This window comes from Neopsephotus bourkii, unplaced genomic scaffold (assembly GCF_033783945.1).
Source record: "Neopsephotus bourkii isolate Nb327-2 ecotype Australia unplaced genomic scaffold, CSIRO-AGI_Nbou_v1 NB_346, whole genome shotgun sequence".
In the NCBI taxonomy this organism is placed as follows: Eukaryota; Metazoa; Chordata; class Aves; order Psittaciformes; family Psittacidae; genus Neopsephotus; species Neopsephotus bourkii.
In genome coordinates this window covers 1,994,851-2,018,112 of record NW_026900852.1, presented here as the reverse complement: position 1 = coordinate 2,018,112, position 23,262 = coordinate 1,994,851, and the positions used below count along the sequence as shown (strand labels likewise).

Below are 23,262 nucleotides of genomic sequence, written 5' to 3'. Positions count from 1 at the left end.
GGGGTGATGGGTTCAGACTGAAACAGGGGAGTTCAGTTTGGAGATAAGGAAGAAGTGATTTATGTGAGGGTGCTGAGGCGCTGGCACAGGGTGCCCAGAGAAGCTGTGGCTGCCCCATCCCTGGCAGTGCTCAAGGCCAGGTTGGACACAGGGGCTTGGAGCAAGCTGTTCTAGTGGAAGGGGTCCCTGCCTGTGGCAGGGGTTGGAACTGGGTGAGATCTAACCTCCCTTCCAACCCAAACCAGGCTGGGATTCTGTGATTGCTCTCAGCTGGGAGACACTTGGCTGATTTGCTTTTTCCTTGTGGAGTTTTTGCCTCCATTTTCTGCAGCCTCCTGTGGGCAAAAACTTTTCTCTTTCCACTATGGAAACAAACCAGTCTCTAATTTCAGATGCGTTCCAACCCTTTGCTCTTATCCCCATTTATCTTTCTCTTAATGTTCCCACTTTCCAGACTATTTAATGAATTGATCAGGACCCAGAGAAATGACTAATATTTTTTCAGCTCTAAAACCAATGTGCTGTAAGAGTTACAGGAGATCCCAGGTGATGGATGGTACAGATGTGACAGGATTATTTATTGTCTTTTTGCTTCAAGGGATGGTTATGAGGGAAACATGTTGTCTACTGCTGAGGAAAAACCCAGAGGCTGAAGCTGGTCTTGTCCTTCTCCATCCCATCTTGTACATTGAAAGGAGCCATAAACCTGCCCTGTTTAACTGGGTTTATAAGGGAATAAACCTTATTTGTATGGCTCAGTAGTCAAGGAGGGTGAAGGGTTAGTACAAAGATGCAGTTGGCACTGGAAGTGCTCTGATTGCCACCGTGCCCCTCATCAGTACCTGCTCTGCAAATAGCTCTTCACCATGGCTTATCCTCTAACTGTAGCCACCGCAGTGTAGCACCGTGAAGGGACCGTCAGTTGAAATCAGAGCAATGTGCTTGCCATCTGGTGCTGATGAAAGTGCTTTTTCCTTCCCTTCTCCTAAAGTTTTAAAGTGTATTTTTTTAATTCCCTTCCAGCCTGCAGGGAAATGGGAAATAAACTGCAGCAATATCTCAAGTCCAGCAAGAGCCTGGACCTCTGCCTCTGTCTTCGCAATGCTCATGGTGACGTCCGACTAATCCACATCCCTCTGTCAGGGCTGATGTGGGAAGTTGTGAGATGGATGTGACCAATAACAAGTTTAACAATGAGCCTGTTGCTTTGGCAGAAGGTTTAACCTGGTATTGTCCTCTCCTGTCTGGTGGCCAGGTTTGGAAGTTCGGATGACGGCATCCCTTTGGAGAAAGACCTTCAGAAAGGGTTTGCTTGACCATAGTGCTTTTAACACTCATCTTTTGCAGGTGATCGGCCTCGTGATGGCTTGGCTGTATTGGCAAAAGCTCAACGAGATCTACTCCAAGCTGGACACTGTTGACTTCAAGATCCTGGAGATGCGGGATTTCAGCTTTGGGGCTGTGGATCTGAGTGGTGCGGGCTGGTGCTGGTGCTTGCCCAAGGAAGGGGGCTACATTCCCATCAACGCTGAGGATGAGGATGAGGAGGAGGAGGAAGGCACCATCTGCCAAAGCAAAGTGTAAGAAGGTGGAGGACTTGGAGCACGGCTCTTAGGAAGGTGGTGGATGTTGAACATGGACATCATGTAATTTATCTTCTCAGGTCCAGGAGACAGTAACACTGGGATGTTACCACAACTGCGATGCACTGTGTGGGCACATGGGCTCCCCAGGGTCCTTTCACTTCCTTCCCCTTTTGAAGCATTTCTCTAGCTCCTTTTTGGGTTTTTAGGGTTTTTTTTACACAATAAATGTAACTTGTGTTGTGTTTTGCAAAGTCACTTCCACTCAATGCACGCTGGCCCAGCCATGGGGTGGGAAGTGGCACCATCATTGTTGCACTTTGGGCTGTCTTTGTAGGTATATTTAACCTGATCACCTGAAAAATAGGAATCACGTCCCTAGGGAGGCACAACTTGCACCTCCTGGAGCAAGATGGATATTTGGGCAAGGCTGCCCCAAGGGAAAACACCAGTTTCTGAAGGTCTCCAGCTCTTCCTTTTGAGCCCTGGCTTAAGGTTTTATCCCCAGGCAAGGAAAAGGAGAGCTCAGGGACTTCCAGAGGGAGGATGGATTTCCTGTTGGAATGTGCTGTGACTCCCGCCTGCTGGCGACCAGCATTTAATGACCAGGTAAGGAATCGCCTTTTGTAGAATTTTTAGCACAACTTGATGGTCAAGGTGGCAATTCCCTCCCCCATCGCTAAGGATATAGGAATTAAATAGGGATTGGGTCCTCTCGCTGGACGTCAGAGAGGGGCTTTTCATCAGGGACTGTAGGGATAGGACAAGGGGTGATGGGTTCAGGCTGAAACAGGGGGAGTTCAGGTTGGAGATAAGGAAGAAGTGATTTATGTGAGGGTGCTGAGGCGCTGGCACAGGGTGCCCAGAGAAGCTGTGGCTGCCCCATCCCTGGCAGTGTTCAAGGCCAGGTTGGACACAGGGGCTTGGAGCAAGCTGCTCCAGTGGAAGGGGTCCATGCCAATGGCAGGGGTTGGAGCTAGAGGAGCTTTAAGGTCCCTTCCAACCAAAACCATTCTGGGATTCTATAAACAGCTGGAGCGCACTGCATCCAAGTCTGGATGGGTGAGTTGAGCCGCAATGGGACACAGGCTCACGGAGGGAGACTTTAAAGAGATGAATTGCAAAATGATGAGTGTGGGTTTATTAAGAAGAAGAAGAAACAGATCTGTTTCCCAAGAGCTGAGTGTCTGCTGCGCCGCTGGCAAAGGGAATGCTGCATTTACTAGTGGAGCTTTTATTAAGGCTATTTTGGAAGCCGAAGGCTGGCTTTAGTTGGATGCCCTGCGTCTGCCGGGCTCTGTCTCCCTCTTCTGACTGGTTCCAGGCTTTACTCTTTAAACATGAAGCAATCAGGAGCACACGCCTGAAAAGAACACTTTCTGAACCTTCTTTTCCCCCAAATCCCCTTGGAAACGGAGCTGGGAACCCCAGAAGCTAAGCAGGGGGGTCAGTAGGGTTCAGCTCCTGGGATTTTGCTTTTCTTCCTTTCCCTTCCTCTCTCCAGGATGTGTTTAATAAAACCTTCTTCCTACAAGCTGATAAACTCAACCTGCTCTTTGCATTTCTATGTATTTGGAGGAAGAAAGTTAACTTCTATGTTTGCTCTTTATTTACGGGACAAACAGCCACCAACATCTTTAAACCCTTTTCCTGGCTGATGCTGGACCCCAGGAAGGGCAGCATTGCACGGGTTGGATGCAAGCAGGTTTTCATTGTAGATTAATGCTGTTTTTTAGCAGGCAATAAGCAATGGGAAATAGAGAGAAGTGAGGGATTGGAACGGGCTGCCTGGAGCAGTGCTGGAGTCACCATCCCTGGAAGTGTTCACTCACCGTGTAGACAAGGCCCTCAGTGCCATGGGTTAGTGGTGGCCTTGGAAGTGCTGGGGAATAGTTGGACTGGATGAGCTTAAAGGGCTTTTCCAACCTAAGTGATTCTGTGATTCCATGATTTAGGCACCTGGCTCCCCTATTCCCACAAACGGTTGGTTGCTAATGCCTGAGAATAGGAAAGATTAAGCAAGAGCATGAAATCATAAGCATTCTTTGGAAAAGCTTTTCTCCTACTTACAAACATGCCTTGCTACTCTAAATAAAGGGGATGCCAATAGCATTCCTTACTTCATCCTAAATTCTGCATCTTGAAATCACTTCTCCCTTGTTCCAGACCTGCTACACATGGAAGACCAGATCTAATAATACAGGAGCTTGGGAAGCAAATGAGAGCAGGGATAAAGCATCAAACAGGTTTTGCTTTGCTTCTGCTGAGACGGGATTGTGCCATCGAATAATCCCCTGGAGGTGAGAGAAAAGCCCTGATATGGAATGACCTCAAAGCACAAAGTCTGATTTCCAAGTTCTCCTTCCATTAACAATGAAGCCAGCCCTGATAAAGGGCTGGATGCTGCTTTCATGCAGATCTATTGATACCCCCATTAAGAGGCTAAGCAGGGGTGAACAAGCCAGGCGTTAAATAGAAGCGGACAGCTTGGGTAGCACAGTGGGCATGCTCATGGGACCAGGAGCTGGATTTTCATGAAATCCAATTTTAGGATGTTTAACATGCTAAAACCAAACTGTGGAAATGGCAAAATAATTCGGTGTGCAAACCACATCAAAAAAAGAACCCAAACTGTATTTGATGGGCTGGTTCATCTTGGAGAAGAGAAGGCTTTGGGGAGGCCTTAGAGCAGCTCCCAGTGCCTAAAGGGGCTACGGGAACCCTGGAGAGGGTCTTTGGACAAGCGCCTGTAGGGACAGGACAAGAGCAAGCTGCTCTAGTGGAAGGTGTCCCTGCCCATGGCACGGGGTTGGAACTGGATGAACTTTAAGGTCCTTTCCAACCTAAACCATTTGTTGATCCTATGGCCATAGGGCTGATCCTATCATCCCCAGGGGCTTCAGAAGCTTTCTTGCTGCTGGTGATGACTCTCTGTAAGTCCCTGATCTTCTGTTTAAGATCAGATGTCCATGAGCACAAAGAAAACAAAGAGAAACGTTTTCCCTCCCAAATCCCAGCAATCAGGGCAAAACTGATAGAAAAAAACCCCAAAGGACACAGGCCCTGCAAGCTGGGGATGGACACCTTGAATTTCCTACATCTATATCTAGAGACCACAACTGCGCAAGACCAGCTCTCCCTGGCTTGGATGTTCCTTCCTCTCCAGAAGTTTATCTGCATCCCATGATGCCTTTCCACTCCCAAAATCAATTGGTGCCACCCCAAATCCATTTTAACCTGGGAGCTACAGAGGGGTTGGCAGTGGGTGTCGATACAATGGTGGCGAGAGCAGCTTTATCTCGAGGCAATCTGGGCTCCCGCACCCCCGAGTGCCTGTGACTTCACTGCACGGCTCCATCCACTGGTTTCTGAGCGTGTTTGGAGAGCTCAGGGTGAGTTTATTAATGGTAAAACTTGTTTATTAATGGTAAAACTTGTTTATTAATGGTAAAACTTGTTTATTAATGGTAAAACTTGTTTATTAATGGTAAAACTTGGTTTTGTGGAACTGAGTGCTGGTGGGAGTAGCGGGATTTCATTGGCAAATGTAACCGTGCTCTTCTTTTCCTCCCCTTATTTCTACTGTGCTTAGAGTTGCTTTTTCCAGCACTTCTTATCTGCACTGTACTTGTGTTTGTATGCAGTATTTGGGGGGGACAAAAAAGCTTTCTATGTAAAAGATCAGAGGGAAGAACTCCCAGGCTACATGACCCTCATCAATCAGCCATAATCATTCAGGACCTTTTATTTATCAGTGGCTCTAACAAAGCCTGGGTTTAGCAGATGGGTTGGTTTTGCTGCTCGGTGGAGCTCTGTGGTAGAGCTCTTGATGGCCAAGCTGCATTGAAAAAGTCCTTTTTCTTCCCAATCCATCTGGAAACCCCAACCTAGCGCTGAAGCTGGTGGAGAAACCTCATAGGGAGGTTCCTAATACTCCATCTGTTAGAAGAAGAACTACTTCTGCCTGCGGCTGGGTGGCTATTGTGCTGTTTCTCCTGCCAGCACCAGCTTCCTAAACCCCTCAGAATTAGCCTGATAATGTTATTCCCAGGAAGCCAGGGTTTGTGGTTGATATTATCCCACAGGTTTGGGGCAGGATTTGTCCATCTGGAAGTGTTTGCCCCTAAAACAAATTGGTCCCTGCACCTGTGCAAAAAGCGTTGGGTTCATGTGGTCAAACAAAGAAAAATAAACCCCAAATCTGTTAAATCAATCTTCAAATAGCAACTGGGATAAGGCTGGAGCCTGTATCAGGCTAAAGATGGCCTTTGCCTACTGGGGAATGGGTCAGTAATTTAGCAGCTCCAGCAGAGCCAACCTGGCCAGTTCTGGATACTTCCAGCTTTTCCATTCGCTTTATGTTTTTAACCTATTTGGCTTGAGTTGGGATTTCTCTTCCCTCAAATAGATGGATAATGATATGATATTGCCATGGATGCAAGCAGCTGGACCAGGGGACATGGAGAGGCTGGCTCTCCGACCGCTCTCAAAGTGACTTTGGGAGGCATTGATTGGGCTGCCATGAACAGTAACCGTTCTCCTATCCAAGTCATGTGTGAAAGGCAATCACTGGAGGTCAGATAATTAGGAGATTAATGAGCAAATTCCAAAGAAACCCATCTGGGGAATAAATCAGCAGGTTTGAAGGGAGGTACCTGGAAGCAGCAGCGTGTGAATGGTGTAAAAGCTGCGCTTAGGTGAGGAAAAATGAACTTTGCATCTGCAAAACCCCTTTTATCTGTGCAGGTTCCCCCCAGACCTAATTGGGTGTTTGTAGGCAGCAAGAACCCCTGTGAATGGAGCTGCTGTGCTTGTACCAGCAAATCTCTGCAGTAATCTCTTACACTTCACTTACACCTTGCTTCAGCAGCAGGAATAAGAGGCTGGAGATGTAACCCTGGTGAAATTCATCCGGATAATTGGGGAGAGTGGAGGTGGAGCAGGGGCAGGGCTGGCACAGAGCAAGGCAGGACTGAGACCTCATCAAGGGTGCTTGCAGGAGGTGCTGAAGGATCCCTGGTGCATCCTCACCCCATCCCAGAAGGACACTGGTGCCATGGGTGAAGGGTTCCCATAGCAGAGAGCACCAAGTGGGTGTGCAGAGGCTATTACCCTGCCCAGCACCCTTTATAATCTCTCTCCTTTCTCCTCTCCATGGCTCAGCTCTCTCCGAGTGGTGGGACCATGCTGGAGGATGAGGATGGGATGAGTGAGAGGGGCCTCAGCAGCTCGAGGAGGAGATACGACGATGAGGAAGGTGAGCAAAAACCCTTGGGGATGCTCCAAATGGCAGCGGGGTCTTCCCTGCTGGCTGATGCTTCAGATCTCCCGGCGCTTGGCTCAGCACATCCCATGGGATGCTCTAAACCTGGTGGGAAGAAGGCAAACATCTCCGTGGCTTTTATTCTTTCTTGCAAGTGAGAATGACACAGACGCACCCTCTAAAGCTTCGCTCCCCTCCCCAGATTACCACTCCATCTACATCGGGGTGCCAGTGCCCCGGGGCTACCGGAGGAAACGGCGCCGGAGAAGATCAGCTTCCAGCCGGGATAGGACGAGTGAGAGTGAGCGGCACTACGAGCGCCAGGATCACTCCGACACCGACGACGGCGGCCACGGCTGCTATGAGAGTGGCAATGACAATGCCAGCAGGACCAGTGAGTGGTCATTGAGCTTCCCAAAACAGCAAGAGGGCTTTGGCAGCATCACTTAATCTGGGATTAAATCACCCTCCATGCGCTTCCCAAGTTTATTTTTCCCTGTGAATGTCTCTGAGAACAGGGTGTAAAATGGGACTTCAGGCTGCTTAGGTGATGGGTGGGCTATAAAGAGGTTGTCCTTGCCCTCAGGAGGCTGTGCTTGACCCTGGGAGATTGCTAAGGAGGAAACGGGGTGATGGCAGGGTCCTGGGGTGCAGACATCCTTTGGGCATCACTCCTTGTTCCCAACAGGCTTTTACTGGGGCTTTGCCTGCTCTCCTTAAATCTCCTTAGCAAAGATTAACATTTTGCACAGCAAAGGAGCTGGGTTTTTATTTGCCCCCCCTATAGAAATTTGCATTTGGGTTTATATCAAGCAGACCACGTCACGGCTCAGCAGCGCGGGAAGGGGCTCAGCGTGGCTTATCCCTATGGAAGGAAAAGTTCCCTTATTGCCTTTCATTGTGGAGCAAGCAGGACCATGTCACCTCCTTTCCACAATAAATGCCACTGGGATATAACACTGGGCTGGTTTGGGGAGGGAAAAGTCATTTTATGGAGGGAAAAGAGCCCAGAAAGCCTTAACTCTGCATCAGCCACGTTTTCCTTTTGGAAATGTTCCTCATTTGGGTGTTTTTGCCTGCCCTGAGCTTGGAGGGGGTTTTCCCACCTGGCTCTGGGTGGGAAACAAAGCCCTTCCACAGAATAACCCCAACCCTTTGATTTCTGTCCTCCCACCTTTCCCTCCCTCCCCTTTCTCGCTCGCTCCATCCCGCTGCCACTCACCTCTCCTACACGCATCCCGTTTGATTTGGTAACTTCCCGTCATGAGAGCTAAAGGGAAAGGAAAGTGCTTTATATTCTCTATAATCTGCTCCTTAAGCCTTGGGAGTTTAACAAGCCTGAGTGGATAAAGGAGGAAGTTTGGGGGGTTGTGGTTTTTTTGTACTGAAGGTTTGGTTGAGCTGGGAAGAAATGGGAGAAAAGATGGAAACGATTCCAGGTAGGTGATTTCCATGGCTCTTTGGTGTCTGCAATGGGGTAGCTGGAGAGGAGGAAAAGCTCCTGGGTTTATTTGGCTTTGCTTTTCCTTTGCAAAATCAACTTGGGAGCCACCATGGGCTTGGGGTGAGCATTTGCTTGGGGCACCAAGCTCCTAAGCTCACCCCCAATATAAGGTGGGGGACACATGGGTCTGTGTCATCTTCCACTGCTCTGCAGCAGTGGGAAAGCAGAGAAATGGCTATTTGGAAGGAGAAAAATCTCCCAGAGCTGGGCTTTTCTTGAACAGGAATGGAGCATCTAATCCCATGGGATGTGCACCTCAGTCTTCTCTATCTTGGGGGGGAAGGTACCATTCTAATCCATGAAACCCCAGGAAAAGGCTGTTGTGTGTTCAGAAGGACCATGACAGTGGATGGTTCATATGCCAGAGCCTTAAATAAGGCTTAGTCCCACTGCACAGCTGGATTGCAAGCCCCTGGAGGCACCAGGTTCATCCATCCCCTATTTTATCACCTTTTTAGTTATACCTAAAACCAGAACAGGAATTCTGGCTTGGAAAAGCATCGCTAGGTGAGGTTTTACCGCTGGATCATAGTTGGGGTGTGAAGGGCTCTGTGAACCTCACATTAAAGAGGGTATAAATCAGTGTGACTGGTCTGTCCTGTCTGATTATCTATGGAAATGTAGGTTCTTGTATATGTAAAATTATCCCATATTGAGGCTAAGCTGGATGTGGCTCTGGCAACCTGGTCTAGTTGAAGATGTCCCTGCTCACTGCAGGGCATTGGAAAGTTCCTTCCAACCCAAACCATTCTATGATGCTCACCACTGTGAATGCCAGCCTAATTCTGCATCTGTGGGCTCAATTCTGATCCACTGCGTCTGAAATCACAGAGGAGGTTTGATTTCAAACAGCTGGGGGTGTTTTCCCATTGCAAAAGCTGGTTCAAGGAGGCACAGATCTGCTCTGGGCACCTGTTGAACTGTATCTTGCAAGAAATAGGTGCAGATTTTGGGGTGGCCTTGTGGGTTTTAGCCAGCGTCACTGCATCTGAAAGGTGCTCACTGCAGGAGGTTGGAACTGGATGAGCTTTAAGGTCCCTTCCAACCCAAACCATTAGATGGTTCTATGATCAGTGGTAGCCTTGTGTTCCCCAGAGGTACCAAGCCCTGGATGCTGTTGTTCAGTGTATATTCCCCAGCTGCTTTCCAGGATTGGTTTAGGTGCTGAATCAAATTCCCAGGAGGAAAAAGCAGGAGGTTGATGCTGTCCCAGGCACGAAAGGGTCCTGCAGGTGAATAAAGCCCATGAATTCTGGCTGCGTGGCCAAGCCCCGGCATTGTTGGTTTAGCAACCGGCTCTTTGCTCGGGTCAGTGAGCGGTGGGAAGCCGTCAGGAAGCTCATGTTCTGTGTTGAGAGGTGGGTTTATTCCTTAAACGGGGGGAGAGTGGGGGAAAAGCTCCCCAAAAACGCCTTAGAAAGCTCTTTCTGTGCAAATTTGCCTTTGCCTTTAGTGATTTCCAGGGGTTGAAGTGTGACAGAGCCTCAACACCCCAATACAAGATGCTTGGGGAACCCTCTGGCAGGTTGATGCAGGAAAAGAGACCCTTTTAAGCACTGAAGGTGGGAATTTGGGCAGAGTTGGGAGCAGCCACCACCAAGCCAAAGATTTACCAAGCTCCAACCCTTCGCCCTCCCCTGCTGCAAAACCACGAGTCCCCCTTTTTGAACAAATCCATCCAGAGATTCCAACCAAAACAGTAAATTTGCAGTAAATTTCCAGTAAATTCCCTTATTTCTACCATTTTCCATGGTCTGACTCGTGTTTTTGCTGTGATTTTTGCAGGATATGTCAGTTTTGGGCTGCAGAGCACAGCGTGAGGCTGGGGTGAGGGGTTGCCAGCACCACACTGATTTCATCCCCTCTTACGGGAACAGCACTTTAGGCTTAAAGAGCCTGAAGCCCTCCAGGCACGTAGCCCAGCTCTAAAATTAACAGGAATATTAATAATCATAATAATGAAGCTTATGGAAGTGGAAGGAGGAACTTGACAACAGGGCTTTAGTCCTGGTGGTGGGGTTTAAAGGGCTTAAGCAGTTAAGCAGGCTCAGCCTAGAGCAAGGGACATCCTATTCTTTCATGGCCACTGCGGCTTGGTTCTTGTCTCCTTTGATGGGGAGAAAAGGCAATGTTCCCATTTCCTCCCTCCTCTCATGCATGGCAATTTAATTACCTGTTTTTTTAGGTACTGTATTACCCACCTTTCTTATTCCCAGATTTGAGAACAGAAGGATCCTACTAACAATGACATTTCCAAGCTGGATTAATTCCTACTGTATTAGGAGAGGGATAAGATCCAAGATTTGATTAAATATACACCATTTCCATGAAGCCTGGCACAGGGCTGGGTTTAACCTCTTGTATGGATAACAGGGCAACTGGAGAGTGGATGAATCCATGCCACTTCCAGGTTCATTCATATCCCAGTGTTTAATTCCTCCCTGCAACCAAAATGATGAGGCTTTACTAGAGAAGCACCTGGAGATGGAGAGGGTTAAAGGAAAACCCAGCCTGCCTTTGTCATCAGGAGGAGAGGGCAGATCCATCACCCTTCCATGGCCACTGGATGGGTGCAGTCCATGGGGAATGCTCCAAAGATGAAAGCCCCTTTTCCCATCAATTGGGAGCTTTGCCAGGAGGCAACGTGTTGCTGCTCCCCTTCCTTAACATACCACAGGAGGCAACAAGTGGCCTTCCCTGCTTGGTGGGTTATTTACAGCAAGAAGCTGGATTTTTCTTGCAGAAATGGTATATTTTTATTATTCCTCTCAAAAGATACAAGTTCCCCTTGGGAATCCAGTGGGAAAATGTGTTCTGAGCACTTGTGCATCCCACTATACAGTGCTGGAGACAATATTACTGATAGCAGACAGCTCGAACCTGGCCAAATCAGGCTCTGTGGAAGGGAAAAAGTATGGGATACCCATGGAAACAGGGCACATAATGCTTCTGGAGGGGAATTTGACTATGTTGTATATAGGGCTGGCCACATTCCTTAATTCCCAGCTCAGACCTATGGATTCTTCCACACAGCCTTCGCTCATCCTTTCACCAGCATCCCGTATCTCTTTGCACAGGGATTTTGGGAGAGGATTACCCAGAATTCCCTCAGTCCTCAATGTCTCTCACTTTAAACATTTTCCTCAAAACCTCCTTTTTCCACCCCAGGATGTTAACTAGACCCGCAGATCCCTCTTTACCCACCCTGGGGCTTTCCATATGGGAATGGTGCAGGATCATCTCGCCTCCGGTCGATGGTAAAACCTCTTTTCCCCACCCCTGGTAGTGTCTCCGGCTGCCGAGCGCCTCCGTTACATCCTGGGGGAAGATGATGAACCTCCCAACCCCACGCTCTTCACAGAGATGGACACCCTGCAGCACGACGGTGAGGAGATGGAGTGGAAAGAGTCGGCCAGGTGAGATGCTTTGGGTTGGAAATGTGTTTGGGAAAGGTCTCCTAAAGATCCCTGCATGGAAGAAGGGTCTGGGAATGAGCATGGCTCTTAAAGAGGTTAAAAAAGCTATGCCTGGGTTAGGCAAATGCATAAAACAAGGTGTTTTGTGAGCTTAGCATGGCAGAGGAGAAAGGGAGGAAAGGAGGAATATTTCATATCTCATCCCATATCTCCCAGGTTGGATCAACCGTGGAGCTGGAGCTTTTCCCATTCTCAGTCATAGCATGAGAGCAAAGCCCTGCAGAAAGGGCTGGGAAGGTATAGAAAGGAGGGCTTTACACCTCCAGTATATATCTCCAGTTGGGAAACTGGAGAACTAGAGCAAAGAGCTGGGAAATGGGAAGAGGGGATATAAGGGACATTTTCCCAGGTCTTTTTTCCCCCCCACACTTGGCCAGGTCAGGGTTTAAACTTCTGCTCCTCAAGCAATCATAATAAACCCCACCTACATCTTTAATAGAAGTAGTAGAGTAGTTGCAAGTGGTGTTCACTTTATGGAATTAGGGGTTTATCCAAGGGGAAAATCTCAAATCCAAGTGGGATTTTCTCTTCCTAGACTCAGATGTGTAAGGGCTGGTAAGGCTGGGGGATTTTGGAGAGATTTGGGATGGGTTTCAGGGATGCTGATGGTATCCCCAACCCTTTCCAAGCACATGTAGGATTTGTAGGTGTAAAAGTTCACCTGAGGAATGAGGAGAGAGCAGGATCAGGCCCTGTGGGTGCTCATCCTATCTCTTGGGCTGGTTATTTGCATCCTTTGCAGGTTGGAATTGTATAATCTTAAGGTCCTTTCCAATCCAAACCATAACATGATTCTGTGATCATCAAATATGTGGAAAGCTCTCAAGCATCCTTCTCCTTGTGTTGGGGTTTTCATCAGGGAGGGATTGAGATGGAGGTTTCCAAATTCCCAGTGGGAGGATGGAGGTTTCTCAAGTCCTGGATTTATGCTTTCCAGTGAGGAATGGTTCAGCCGTTTTAGCCCCAGGAGAGCAGCTCCTTGCTGGGCTAAATCCACAATAAATGCCAATAAATGGAAACCAAGAAGTTGAGCACAGCAGGGAGATGGAGTTTTGCTTTGGAGAAAGGATCATGGGATGCTGATCCCAAGGCAAAGGTGCTGCTGGAAACGTGCCTCGAGTCCCGCACACCGGCCCAAGTACCTACCCCATGTGCTCACCACTGGCACTAAAGCCAAATGTTATACTTCTGGGCATGCTGGGGTTTTGTCCTCAGCACAAACTATTCCTAACACTCCTAGATAATCATTTGGGCCCTTTTTAGTAGGGACACCCAGGATTTTCTCTTTGCTGCAGCATTTTAATGCACCCCACTGTAAGCTGATACAATTCTGGGTTCTCCCCATCCTCCCTCTGCAGCTTTCATGAGCCATCAGCTATTCCCAAACCCCTTCTCCTCGTACATCATTTCCATCTGTGGCAGCCAGAGCCAAAGTCCCACTTGTACCAGTTAAAAGTTGTAAGGTTAAGCCCTGTGGAGGCTTAATCCATGAAGCCTGCAAACCTTCTGTAAAGGAAAAGCAGCTTTAGTCCCCAAACTGATGTCTTGCTCTGAAGTCTTTGGTTTGTAAAGTTAAGGAATATAGGTGGAAGGGCTGAATTCCAAGGGCTTGCAAACCCTTCATTCATGGGAATGAAGCCTGAGCGTTGCTAAAGGGTCATAAAGCCATTTGTACTGCCCTGTGTGCATGGCTGGTCCGTGTGGATGCAGAACCTGGCTCCAAGGGAAAACCTCTCCCATCTCACAGGAGCCATTTGAGGAGGGTTGAGGTCAGTGGTGGAGCTGAGAGGTTTTACTCCTCTCTGTAAGCATATCTAATGATGTTACTTGGTTTCTCCATTCCCATCCTGAATAACAAGCAAAACCTTTGCAGGATGAACAAACCCAGGTCTGCAAAGCTGCAGAAGGGAGACTCCACAGGAAAAGCAATTCTCTTGTTCCCTTCTCACACACCATCCCGTGCCCAACCTCTCATTTCAGGTGGATAAAGTTTGAAGAGAAGGTGGAGGAAGGTGGGGAGAGGTGGAGCAAGCCCCACGTGTCCACGTTGTCCTTGCACAGCCTGTTTGAGCTGCGGACGTGCCTACAGACAGGAACGGTGCTCCTGGACTTAGATGGCTACTCTTTGCCCCAAATCATAGGTAGGATCCAGCAGATATTAATGGTTTCAGATGGCTTTTCCCCCATGTTTTTAAGTGCTGGGAACAGATCTAAATGCATGTGCTTGCATGGGATAGAGCAATGACAGGAGGTGAGAGCCACCAACTTGGGTCAGTGTTGTCTTGAGCTTTCTAGGAGGGTTTGCAGTGTGGTAACCCATGTGCCCCTCTTATTTGGTGCTTGCAGACGATGTCATTGAGAAGCAGATCGAGGATGGTCTGCTCAAGCCAGAGCTGCGGGATAAGATAAGCTATGTGCTCCTCAGGAAGCACCGTCACCAAACCAAGAAGCCAATCCACCGGTCCTTGGCCGACATTGGAAAGTCCGTCTCCTCCAACACAAGTGAGTCCCTGTGGTCCAGTGTTGGTGGCATCCTTGAGTCTTTAGTAAGACAGCTTGGAGGGAGGAAGATCTCAGAAGGAACTGGGGAAACCCAATAATTGAGGGCACCCAGCATGGAGAAAGACCCCAAAAAGCAAGTGCAGAGGAGGCCACGAGGATAAGGAGGTTGGAGCACCTCCCATATGGAGACAGGCTGAGAATGCTGGGGGTGGAGAAGAGAAGCTTAGAGCAGCTTCCAGTATCTGAAGGGGGCTACAAAGATGCAGGAGAGAGACTCTTCATCAGGGACTGTAGCGATAAGACAAGGGGTGATGGGTTCAAACTGAAACAGGGGAAGGTCAAGTTAGATCTAAGGCAGAAGCTCTTCCCTATGAGGGTGCTGAGGCGCTGGCACAGGGTGCCCAGAGAAGCTGTGGCTGCCCCATCCCTGGCAGTGTTCAAGGCCAGGTTGGACACAGGGGCTTGGAGCAAGCTGCTCCAGTGGAAGGGGTCCCTGCCCATGGCAGGGGTTGGAACTGGATGGTCTTAAGGTCCTTTCCAACCCAAACCATCCCGTGATTCTATGAATACTCTGTCACTGGTGGCTTTAAGGGTAAGGGGTAGCCAGAAGCCAAAGAGATGTCTGCTGAGATGGACACGGGCGTTGTGTGAGGGACAATGGCATTGGCGGTCACTTGGCCAAGAGGTTTTCTGGCACAGCAGCCTACAGAAAAATCCCGTCTGGGCTGGGGTTGAACCTATTTTTGAGCCATTATAAAAGGGGATTTGTTTGTTTTCAGGCTAGATTATTTACTTAGGTTTAAACTGAGGTCATCTGGTGGAGCCTGGGATTTGCCAGGCTTCAGCTGCTCCTTGGGTAGACAGGAGCCGTGGCACCCACAAAGTGCACATGGAAGAGGCCATCAAGAAGCAATATTCCCACCCCACGGACATCCCCAGGTTTCAAAGCAGCCATCATCCACATTGGAGGACTAGATATTTGGGCTAATATTTGCCCACAAGCCTTCAAAACGGAGCATGACTTGGAAATGTTGTGGTTAGTCCCTGTAGATAGGAAAAATACGGACATTGTCTGTATTTCTAGTTGCTTGCTGGGATGCTGCATCACTTGGAGTTTGCAAATAGGGCCACCAAAGACAGGGTGGTCATGGGCAGAAGCAGAAAGCTCCCTTACATTTGCTATGCCATCGGCAGCTCCATGATATATGGGCATATATATATATATACGTTCCAGTACCACTGGAACGTTGAATCAGGGCCATGCCCAGTGGGAATTTCATCATTACTTTACTGAGGATAGACAAATTTCAAATGTAGTTTTTTGGGGGGGAGAATTATTGGATAAAAAAGTCAAATAAGTGTTGGGTCGTCCTAAATAACAGAATTTTACTTCTGAACCCGTTCATACCCTCAAAAAGAGTACTGATCAGGTGTGTGGTGGTGCACAGAGCCTCTGCAGTGGGAAGGCTTAGGTGAGGGCAGTTTGCTCTTTGCTAATGAGATAAGACAAAGGGGAATGGCTTGAACCTGCCCGAGGGGAGACTGAGCTGAGCTCTTAGGCAGAAGCTCTTCCCTGTGAGGGTGCTGAGGCGCTGGCACAGGGTGCCCAGAGAAGCTGTGGCTGCCCCATCCCTGGCAGTGCTCAAGGCCAGGTTGGACACAGGGGCTTGGAGCAAGCTGCTCCAGTGGAAGGGGTCCCTGCCTGTGGCAGGGGTTGGAGCTGGGTGAGCTTTGAGATCCCTTCCAACCCAAACCAGGCTGGAATCCTATGGGTGAGATTAAAGTGCAAATGTGAGTAAAAGGGAAAAGCAAATTGCTGATGTATCAGAGCTGGAAGGGTCCAGTCTGTGCTGGGCAGCTGACTTCCAGCCTGCCCTCCCGCCTTTAGCATCACTCAATGGTTCCCTATGGGACCTGCATCTCCTCTAAGTGCTCCTTTCCCACAGCCCGCAGCCCCGTCCGGAGCCCGGCCGCCGGTGCCGCCTTCCACCGCTCCACCGAGGACCTGCGGATGCGGCAGAGCGCGAGCTACGGCCGCCTGCGTAAGCCAAGGAGGGTGCTGGGGAGGTGGAAACAGGCCTGAAAGAAGCAGGGAGATGAAAATCAACTTGTAATTCCATGGGGATCCCCCCCAGCCATCAGCGAGGTGGAGTTTGTGTAGCCACAGGGTGGCTGGTATCAAACTCATGTTCTTGGGTTTTCATCTCACTGCACCTGGTTTGCAAGCTTAGCTCTAATAAATAGTATGCTTTTTACCCACATTGAATCCTCCCACTAAGTTTTCACCTTGCACAGGGGGCAGGAATTCAGCTGTGCATCAGTCGATAGGTTTTCTCACCTTTGAAGACAGGCTGAGAACATTGGGGCTGTTCAGCCTGGAGAAGAGAAGATGCGTGGAGACCTCAGAGCAGCTTCCAGTGTCTGAAGGGGGCTACAAGGATGCTGGGGAGGGGCTCTTCATCAGGGACTGTAGAGATAGGACAAGGGGTGGTGGGTTCAAACTGAAACAGGAGGGATTTAGTTTGGAGCTCTTCCCTGTGAGGGTGCTGAGGCGCTGGCACAGGGTGCCCAGAGAAGCTGTGGCTGCCCCATCCCTGGCAGTGCTCAAGGCCAGGTTGGACACAGGGGCTTGGAGCAAGCTGCTCCAGTGGAAGGGTCCCTGCCCATGGCAGGAGTTGGAGCTGGAGGAGCTTTAAGGTCCCTTCCAACCCAACCCATTCCATGATTCTCTCTCTCATCTCCATCAGGTCACGCACAGAGTCGGAGCATGAACGACATCTCGGACACACCGAGCACCGACCAGGTAATCACCCCAAAACCATTAGTGTGAGGAGCATCTCGAACGTGGAAGGGACCCTGTGGTTGTGAAGGTCCATGTGAGCCTTGCGCAGCTTCACTCGGTCGATAATCACATAAATTCCTAATTAGGGAAATGAATCCATGTATTGATCCCCACTGACTCATGGGGAAGCTGTCCCAGATATAATACCTGTGCTTGTGAGTTGAACACAGAGAGGGACATGTGAGGATGCTGATGTAGCTTAAGAGTCTCAGGGTGGAGAAAACATTCCTTAAAAGCTCTAGGTAGGAAAGCAAACGTTCTTGGAAGAGTTTTGGGCTCCTGCAAAAGCCTTTGCTTGGCAGTTGGAGGGGATAAATCCCATCCAAGCACTCAGGACTGCAAACGTGGGTACAGCTCTTGAGACAGTGGTCTGTAAATAGAGGCAGGTTCCATTTTTCCCTCCATGATGGATTTTTTTGCCATGATGGATGTGAATTTAATCCATTGGGAGCTTTATCCCCCTGGTTTGCTTTAAACTGGAGAGCGGAGATGGAGCTCAGGCTGCTCAGGCAGTTTGTGGCCAGGTCTCTGCTTGGTGATGGATGGATCCATAGGGTTTGTGCTGTTCTGCTGGATGTCCCATTCCCATCAAGGCATTTGTTCTGGGAACTGCTGATGCATTCTATGGGCTTCGTTTTGTTTCTGTTTGTGTGGGATTTCAGCATAAACCTAAGGGAAAACTGAACACAGTGTATGATAAGGTTGGACAGCATTTTGAGCAATCTGGTCTAGTAGAAGGTGTCCCTGTCCATGACAGGGGGTTGGGACTGGATGAGCCTTAAGGTCCCTTCCAACCCTAACCAGGCTGGGATTCTATGATAACAGCTTGCTTTTCCCCAGGGATGCTTGCTGAGGTGATGTAATTTAGGGGGAAGCAAAGGATGGAAATCCATGTGTTGCTGGAAGCCATGGACATGCTAGGATACCAGGAAAGCAGAAGGTTTGCAGGGCACCTTCCAAAATCAAAACTCTTCATAAACCAATCGAACTGCCCCAAACGAACCCCAAATCTCAGCCTCCAGCAGTGGGGTGCAGAGGGTTAATCCCAAAATATGCAAAGCATTTAGGTTTAATCACCCTATTAGACCCACTACAAAGGGACTTTTTAAGTGTTACATGAAGCTTAGTGGTCACTGTTAACTCCTGCTCTTGCTTGTTCCAAATTGGAGGAGTTGCTTTATTATTATGATTTTTTTCCATTTGGGTTTAAAAGATTAGAAAGGGGAGTGCTTGCTGCCCAGCTCACATGCCTCCCCTCATGCTGGCATATAGATTATAATAACACCCTGCCTGGGTTGGTATTGAACCCTTTTAAACTAATAATGAAAGAGCTGCAGGGGAGAAGAGACCCAGGGAGTAAATCCATGCGTGAGGTTTCCTACTTCCATCATTTATTCCTGCTCGGAGGATGAGATTGAGGAGGAAAGAGCTACAAAAGCATCCCCCGTGCACAGCATCCATTGGTGTTTCTGCATTGGATAGGGAAGGTTGGGGCTGCAGGCTGCAGATGGACTTGCAGAAATGCAGGGATCCTCATTTTTTGGCAACGAATTCCATGGGGTTTTCCTTGTGTAGCACCTTCTGCAATCCACCCAGTTGCATGTCCTACCAGGGAGCTCCAGGTGTGTAGTTTCAAGTTAATCTTGGGCTTAGTGGTGGTTTGGAGTAATGAAGAAATAGAGCTTGATGAATCCTTGCTGGTTCTTGGGCATGGCTCTTAAATCCCACCTCTGGGAGTCCTTGGACTATCAGAGATGAAGAAGTCTGAGCCTCTGGCTTCAGCTTTTCATTTGCAGTGTGGAAAAGGGGGGGAAAAGGTAAATTTTGGCAACCACTCCCATCCCCAACCTCGTCTTTCCAACAGCTGAAGAACAAGTTCATGAAGAAGATCCCCAAGGACGCAGAGGCATCCAATGTGCTGGTGGGAGAAGTGGAGTTCCTGGAGAAGCCCTTTGTGGCTTTTGTGCGGCTCCTCCAAGCGACGATGCTGGGAGGGGTGACAGAGGTGCCAGTCCCCACCAGGTAAGCACAATGCCTTTGGGTCCAAAGTGGTCTCATGACGCAGATGGTGGTGGCCTGAGGTTGCCAACATTGGTGCTTTTCCCTCCCCAGGTTCCTTTTCATCCTCCTTGGTCCTGCGGGAAAAGCCAAATCCTACAATGAGATAGGCAGAGCCATTGCGACTCTCATGGTGGATGATGTGAGTAGATGCATCACGCAGGCCTCACCAGCAACCCTATTGCCCTGTCTCCCCACCAAATGAGCTTTAAAATCCCATAATAGCATGGGACATGTGTACTGGATGCTGTTCCCAGGTTGACACCTCTCCTCTCTTGACCCCCAGCTCTTCAGCGACGTTGCCTACAAAGCCCGGGATAGAGAAGACCTGATTGCTGGCATCGATGAGTTTCTGGATGAAGTCATTGTCCTGCCGCCCGGAGAGTGGGACCCCAACATTCGGATCGAGCCACCCAAAAAAGTGCCCTCAGCTGAGAAGAGGTGGGTGGGAGATGTGGGGCTGGAGCCAACCCTGTGGCCATCCCCATCTCCTGGTTTGGAGATGCTGGAGCACAGCAGCTTTGTTTGCCTTCGTCCCTGGATATAATCCCTGCAGGTGTTCCAGAAATGCTGCTTTTTCAGCACTTTTTCCCCCCAGAGCAGCACAGAGCTGTTTGCACCTTTGTGCTGGGAAAATCCAGCTCTTGATCTTTCCACATTCACCCCAAACCCTAAGCTCTAATGAAGGCAGAGAACTACATCATGGCCTTGGTTATGGGCTCTGCATCAAGACTGGGTTGGTAGGGCAGGCGCATTGGCCAACGCTGATGGCTCTTTTCCCCCAGGAAATCAGTTTTCTCCCTGAATGAAGTGGGGCAGATGAATGGCACTGCTGGTGGGGCAGGCGCTGGGGCCAGTGGAGGAGGCAGCGATGATGGGGAGATGCCTGAAGTTCATGAAATCGGGGAAGAACTTGCATGGACCGGCAGGTGAGCAGCACCCCAACACCCAAAACCCATCAGCTCACCCTGTGGTCTCAGAGGCATGGAGGGGTGAAATCCTTTTGGGCACAGGGCACTGGTCCTTCGTGGTTTCTTCTCAGGTTTTGTGGTGGCCTCTATCTGGATATCAAGAGGAAGCTGCCCTGGTTCCCAAGCGACTTCTATGAAGGCTTTCATATCCAGTCCATCTCTGCCATCTTGTTCATCTACCTGGGCTGCATCACCAACGCCATCACCTTCGGAGGCTTGCTTGGGGATGCTACAGACAACTACCAGGTAAAGTCCAAGGAGAGGGGGTCACTTTGGCTTGGGGACAGTGGGATGGGATGGGATGGGGTGGGGTGGGGTTTACCCTCCTTGTGCCATGCCAAGCTTTAATGCTGGAGATGGAAATTCATTGCCAAGTGGGACTGGCGGTCCTGAAATACCTACACAAGGGGAAAACCCATCTCAATGGCAATGCCCAGGAGCAATGGGACATAGTCCCAACCATCCTATACAGATCCAAGGAGAGATCCTTAGTTCCCACCTCTATCAGTGGGGTAATGGTGGCACAGCATCACCACAATGCTGGCTTTGATCCATCCCCAGGGTGTCATGGAGAGCTTCCTCGGCACGGCGATGGCAGGCTCCATGTTCTGCCTCTTTGCTGGGCAGCCGCTCATCATCCTCAGCAGCACCGGCCCCATCCTCATCTTCGAGAAGCTGCTCTTTGACTTCAGCAAGTAGGTGCTGGGAGATGCCAGGGGGAACTGGGAGCCATCTGTACTGGGATTTGGGCTGTTCTCCAGCCCACAGCGTGCTCTCACAGGGCTGCTCTTCCCTTGTTCCCACTGTCAGAGGCAACGGCATTGACTACATGGAGTTTCGCCTCTGGATTGGCCTCCACTCTGCCCTCCAGTGCCTTATACTGGTGGCCACCGATGCCAGCTTCATTATAAAGTACATCACCCGCTTCACAGAGGAAGGCTTCTCCACCCTCATCAGCTTCATCTTCATCTATGATGCCATCAAGAAGATGATCGGAGCCTTTAAGTACTATCCCATCAATTCGGACTTCAAACCGGACTACGTGACCATGTACAAGTGCGAGTGCATTGCTCCTGACCCAGGTGAGTACACATCTGTTTTTTGGGGAAAGATGAAGGGGTTTGGGGTCCTGCTGTGAGTAAATCCCACTGGATCATTGGCTGAGGACATGGAAGGAGGCAGCTGCCTGGTCAGCATGGGGTAGAAAGACCTTGTCCCCCTCCTCTGAGGGTTGTTTGGTGCAAGATGGAAGTAGAGCCTTGTACCCCATGGATGGAAGCATTGGTGCTTGTCAGGACACAGCAAATGGTGCTGGAGAACTGGAGGCTCAGCCTGGAGCAGCCAGACCTAGATGGATAAAAAAGAAATATGGGGAAAAAAAAGGACATTTTGGATCATTCCAGCCCGCTGCTGATGAAAACATCTCCAGAAAATAAAACCAGAGGGATTTTGTCCTCTCCGGGGTCTGCGACACCCCAGGATGTCCCATTGGGTGCAGAAACCTCCTCGGACTGTTTTCCTTCTCTTTCTCACTCCTTTTCATAAAGGAGAGGCCGCTGAGCTCGGAGCAGATGGTATTTTGATGGCTCCCCTGATTTTGCTCTTGGATAGATGCACTGGATGATCCCCCACCCGAATTGTGAAGCTCAGATTCTCCTATGGCCACCTGGAAAGGAGCAGAATCTTTGCTTTGGTCTGATGACAATGACCACTTCCTAAAAGCTGGGTTTAGCTACAAAGTCTAAATGCTGGTGCTTTTGGGGAGTATCAGCCGCAGACAGGGGAGGCAGAGTGGTGTGATAGTGGATTTCTCACCATCAAGAAAAGCATCCAAGACCTGCCATGCAGCATGTTCCCAATACATCCATCGCTGCAAGAAGAGATCTTACCCTCCAGGATGGGAATACATTTATGGTTGAATGTTGTATTTCCCCTTGATTTCTGTTCATCAACCACCTGCTGAACAACCTGATCCCGTTGGGTTTGGAAAACCCTGCACACAGTAGAGACAACACAACCCTTCCCAAACCAAAACCCTCCCACATCTGACCTGCAGGAAAGCAAAGCCTTGATGCCGAATTCCCAGGGGACCAAACTATCCCAAACAGGACAGTGACCACTTCCATCCATCCACATGGATGAAGATGAAGCCTTTAGCCTCCAGGGAGGTCTCCCCCTTTTCCAAACCCCATCCCAAGCAAACCCCAGGCTGCCAAGAGGCATTTGCAACCCAGAACATGAAGTTTCTTTGCAACCCGGCCCTACTCCTTGCCCTTGCTACCCTGGGCACCCAGAGCAGTGGTATCCACATTGGATTTTCCATTCCTTTAGCTCTTGAGATACGATATTTATTCCCCCAAAAATCCCCCTTTTTTTAATCTTTTTTAATCAGTTCTGATTTTTTATTATTATAACTGATTTGTCCCATATTTGTCTCTGCTGCACACATCAATTTGGGCTGATTTCAATCTCAAGTGAGTATCGCCTTCTAAATATTAAAACTCTTGTAATCTCTGATACTCTTCCCCCATAGGGAGGTTTTGCTGTTCTATTTTTTCCCCATGTATTTAGCTTTTCTCTCTGCTCTGCTAAGAGGGATTCTGTAGAGCTTTGGAGCCCTCTTTTACCATGCTACCAATGGGATGCTAGCCTTTAAGTTGTAGAAGTCACAAATAAGGCTGGTTTCTGGTAAAGTAAAAGGTTATGGATGAATAATAATAATAAATAATAAGAAATAATAATAATAGTAATAATAATAATATAATGATGATAATTCTGTTTCCTGGGGCCTGGTTTTGGCAGCCCTAGGTCTCTGTGTCTAACCCAGCAATCGCTTCTCCTTCATCAGTCCTCTACGCCAGGGATGGAGGCATCAGGTTGGGGCAGCCAAAATTCCCACATGGCACAGGAAGAGGATGGAGCAGAGGGAAGAGGGTGGGCAGAATGGTCCTGGACCTTGCTTAGGGGCACCCCTAAAGAATGTGGGTGCTCCTGAAGCTGCAGAGCTGCATCACCCGGAGAGCTGCGGAGCTGCTTTTTGCACTGGAAGCGAAGGTGCCGGGG

The 23,262-nt window shown here is 49.2% G+C and overlaps 2 protein-coding genes across 6 annotated transcripts in view; both read left to right on the top strand.

Annotated features, from left to right (window-relative positions):
* The window catches only part of LOC133209561 (tetraspanin-15-like), a 41,779-nt gene extending 39,948 nt beyond the window's left edge, over positions 1-1,831 (top strand). For all 3 annotated transcript variants that reach the window (XM_061348253.1, XM_061348252.1, XM_061348251.1), the window contains one exon: positions 1,348-1,831. In XM_061348253.1, coding sequence (XP_061204237.1) covers positions 1,348-1,584 — 237 coding nt within the window. In that variant the 3' untranslated portion in view covers positions 1,585-1,831. The remainder of the gene's footprint in view (positions 1-1,347) is intronic.
* Positions 1,832-3,169: 1,338 nt separating this feature from the next.
* SLC4A5 (solute carrier family 4 member 5) overlaps positions 3,170-23,262 on the top strand; it is a 29,383-nt gene continuing 9,290 nt past the window's right edge. For 2 of the 3 annotated variants that reach the window (XM_061348256.1, XM_061348255.1), the window contains exons 1-16: positions 3,170-3,288; positions 3,750-3,883; positions 6,747-6,840; positions 7,049-7,240; positions 11,637-11,766; positions 13,807-13,967; positions 14,173-14,328; positions 16,275-16,370; positions 17,076-17,131; positions 19,035-19,192; positions 19,283-19,370; positions 19,515-19,669; positions 20,014-20,157; positions 20,271-20,445; positions 20,761-20,894; positions 21,010-21,281. In XM_061348256.1, the coding sequence (XP_061204240.1) occupies positions 6,768-6,840; positions 7,049-7,240; positions 11,637-11,766; positions 13,807-13,967; positions 14,173-14,328; positions 16,275-16,370; positions 17,076-17,131; positions 19,035-19,192; positions 19,283-19,370; positions 19,515-19,669; positions 20,014-20,157; positions 20,271-20,445; positions 20,761-20,894; positions 21,010-21,281 (1,990 nt within the window). In that variant the 5' untranslated portion in view covers positions 3,170-3,288; positions 3,750-3,883; positions 6,747-6,767. Of the gene's footprint in view, positions 3,289-3,749; positions 3,884-4,666; positions 4,976-6,746; positions 6,841-7,048; positions 7,241-11,636; positions 11,767-13,806; positions 13,968-14,172; positions 14,329-16,274; positions 16,371-17,075; positions 17,132-19,034; positions 19,193-19,282; positions 19,371-19,514; positions 19,670-20,013; positions 20,158-20,270; positions 20,446-20,760; positions 20,895-21,009; positions 21,282-23,262 lie in introns of those variants that run through there. The other variant, XM_061348258.1, reaches the window with a different exon arrangement.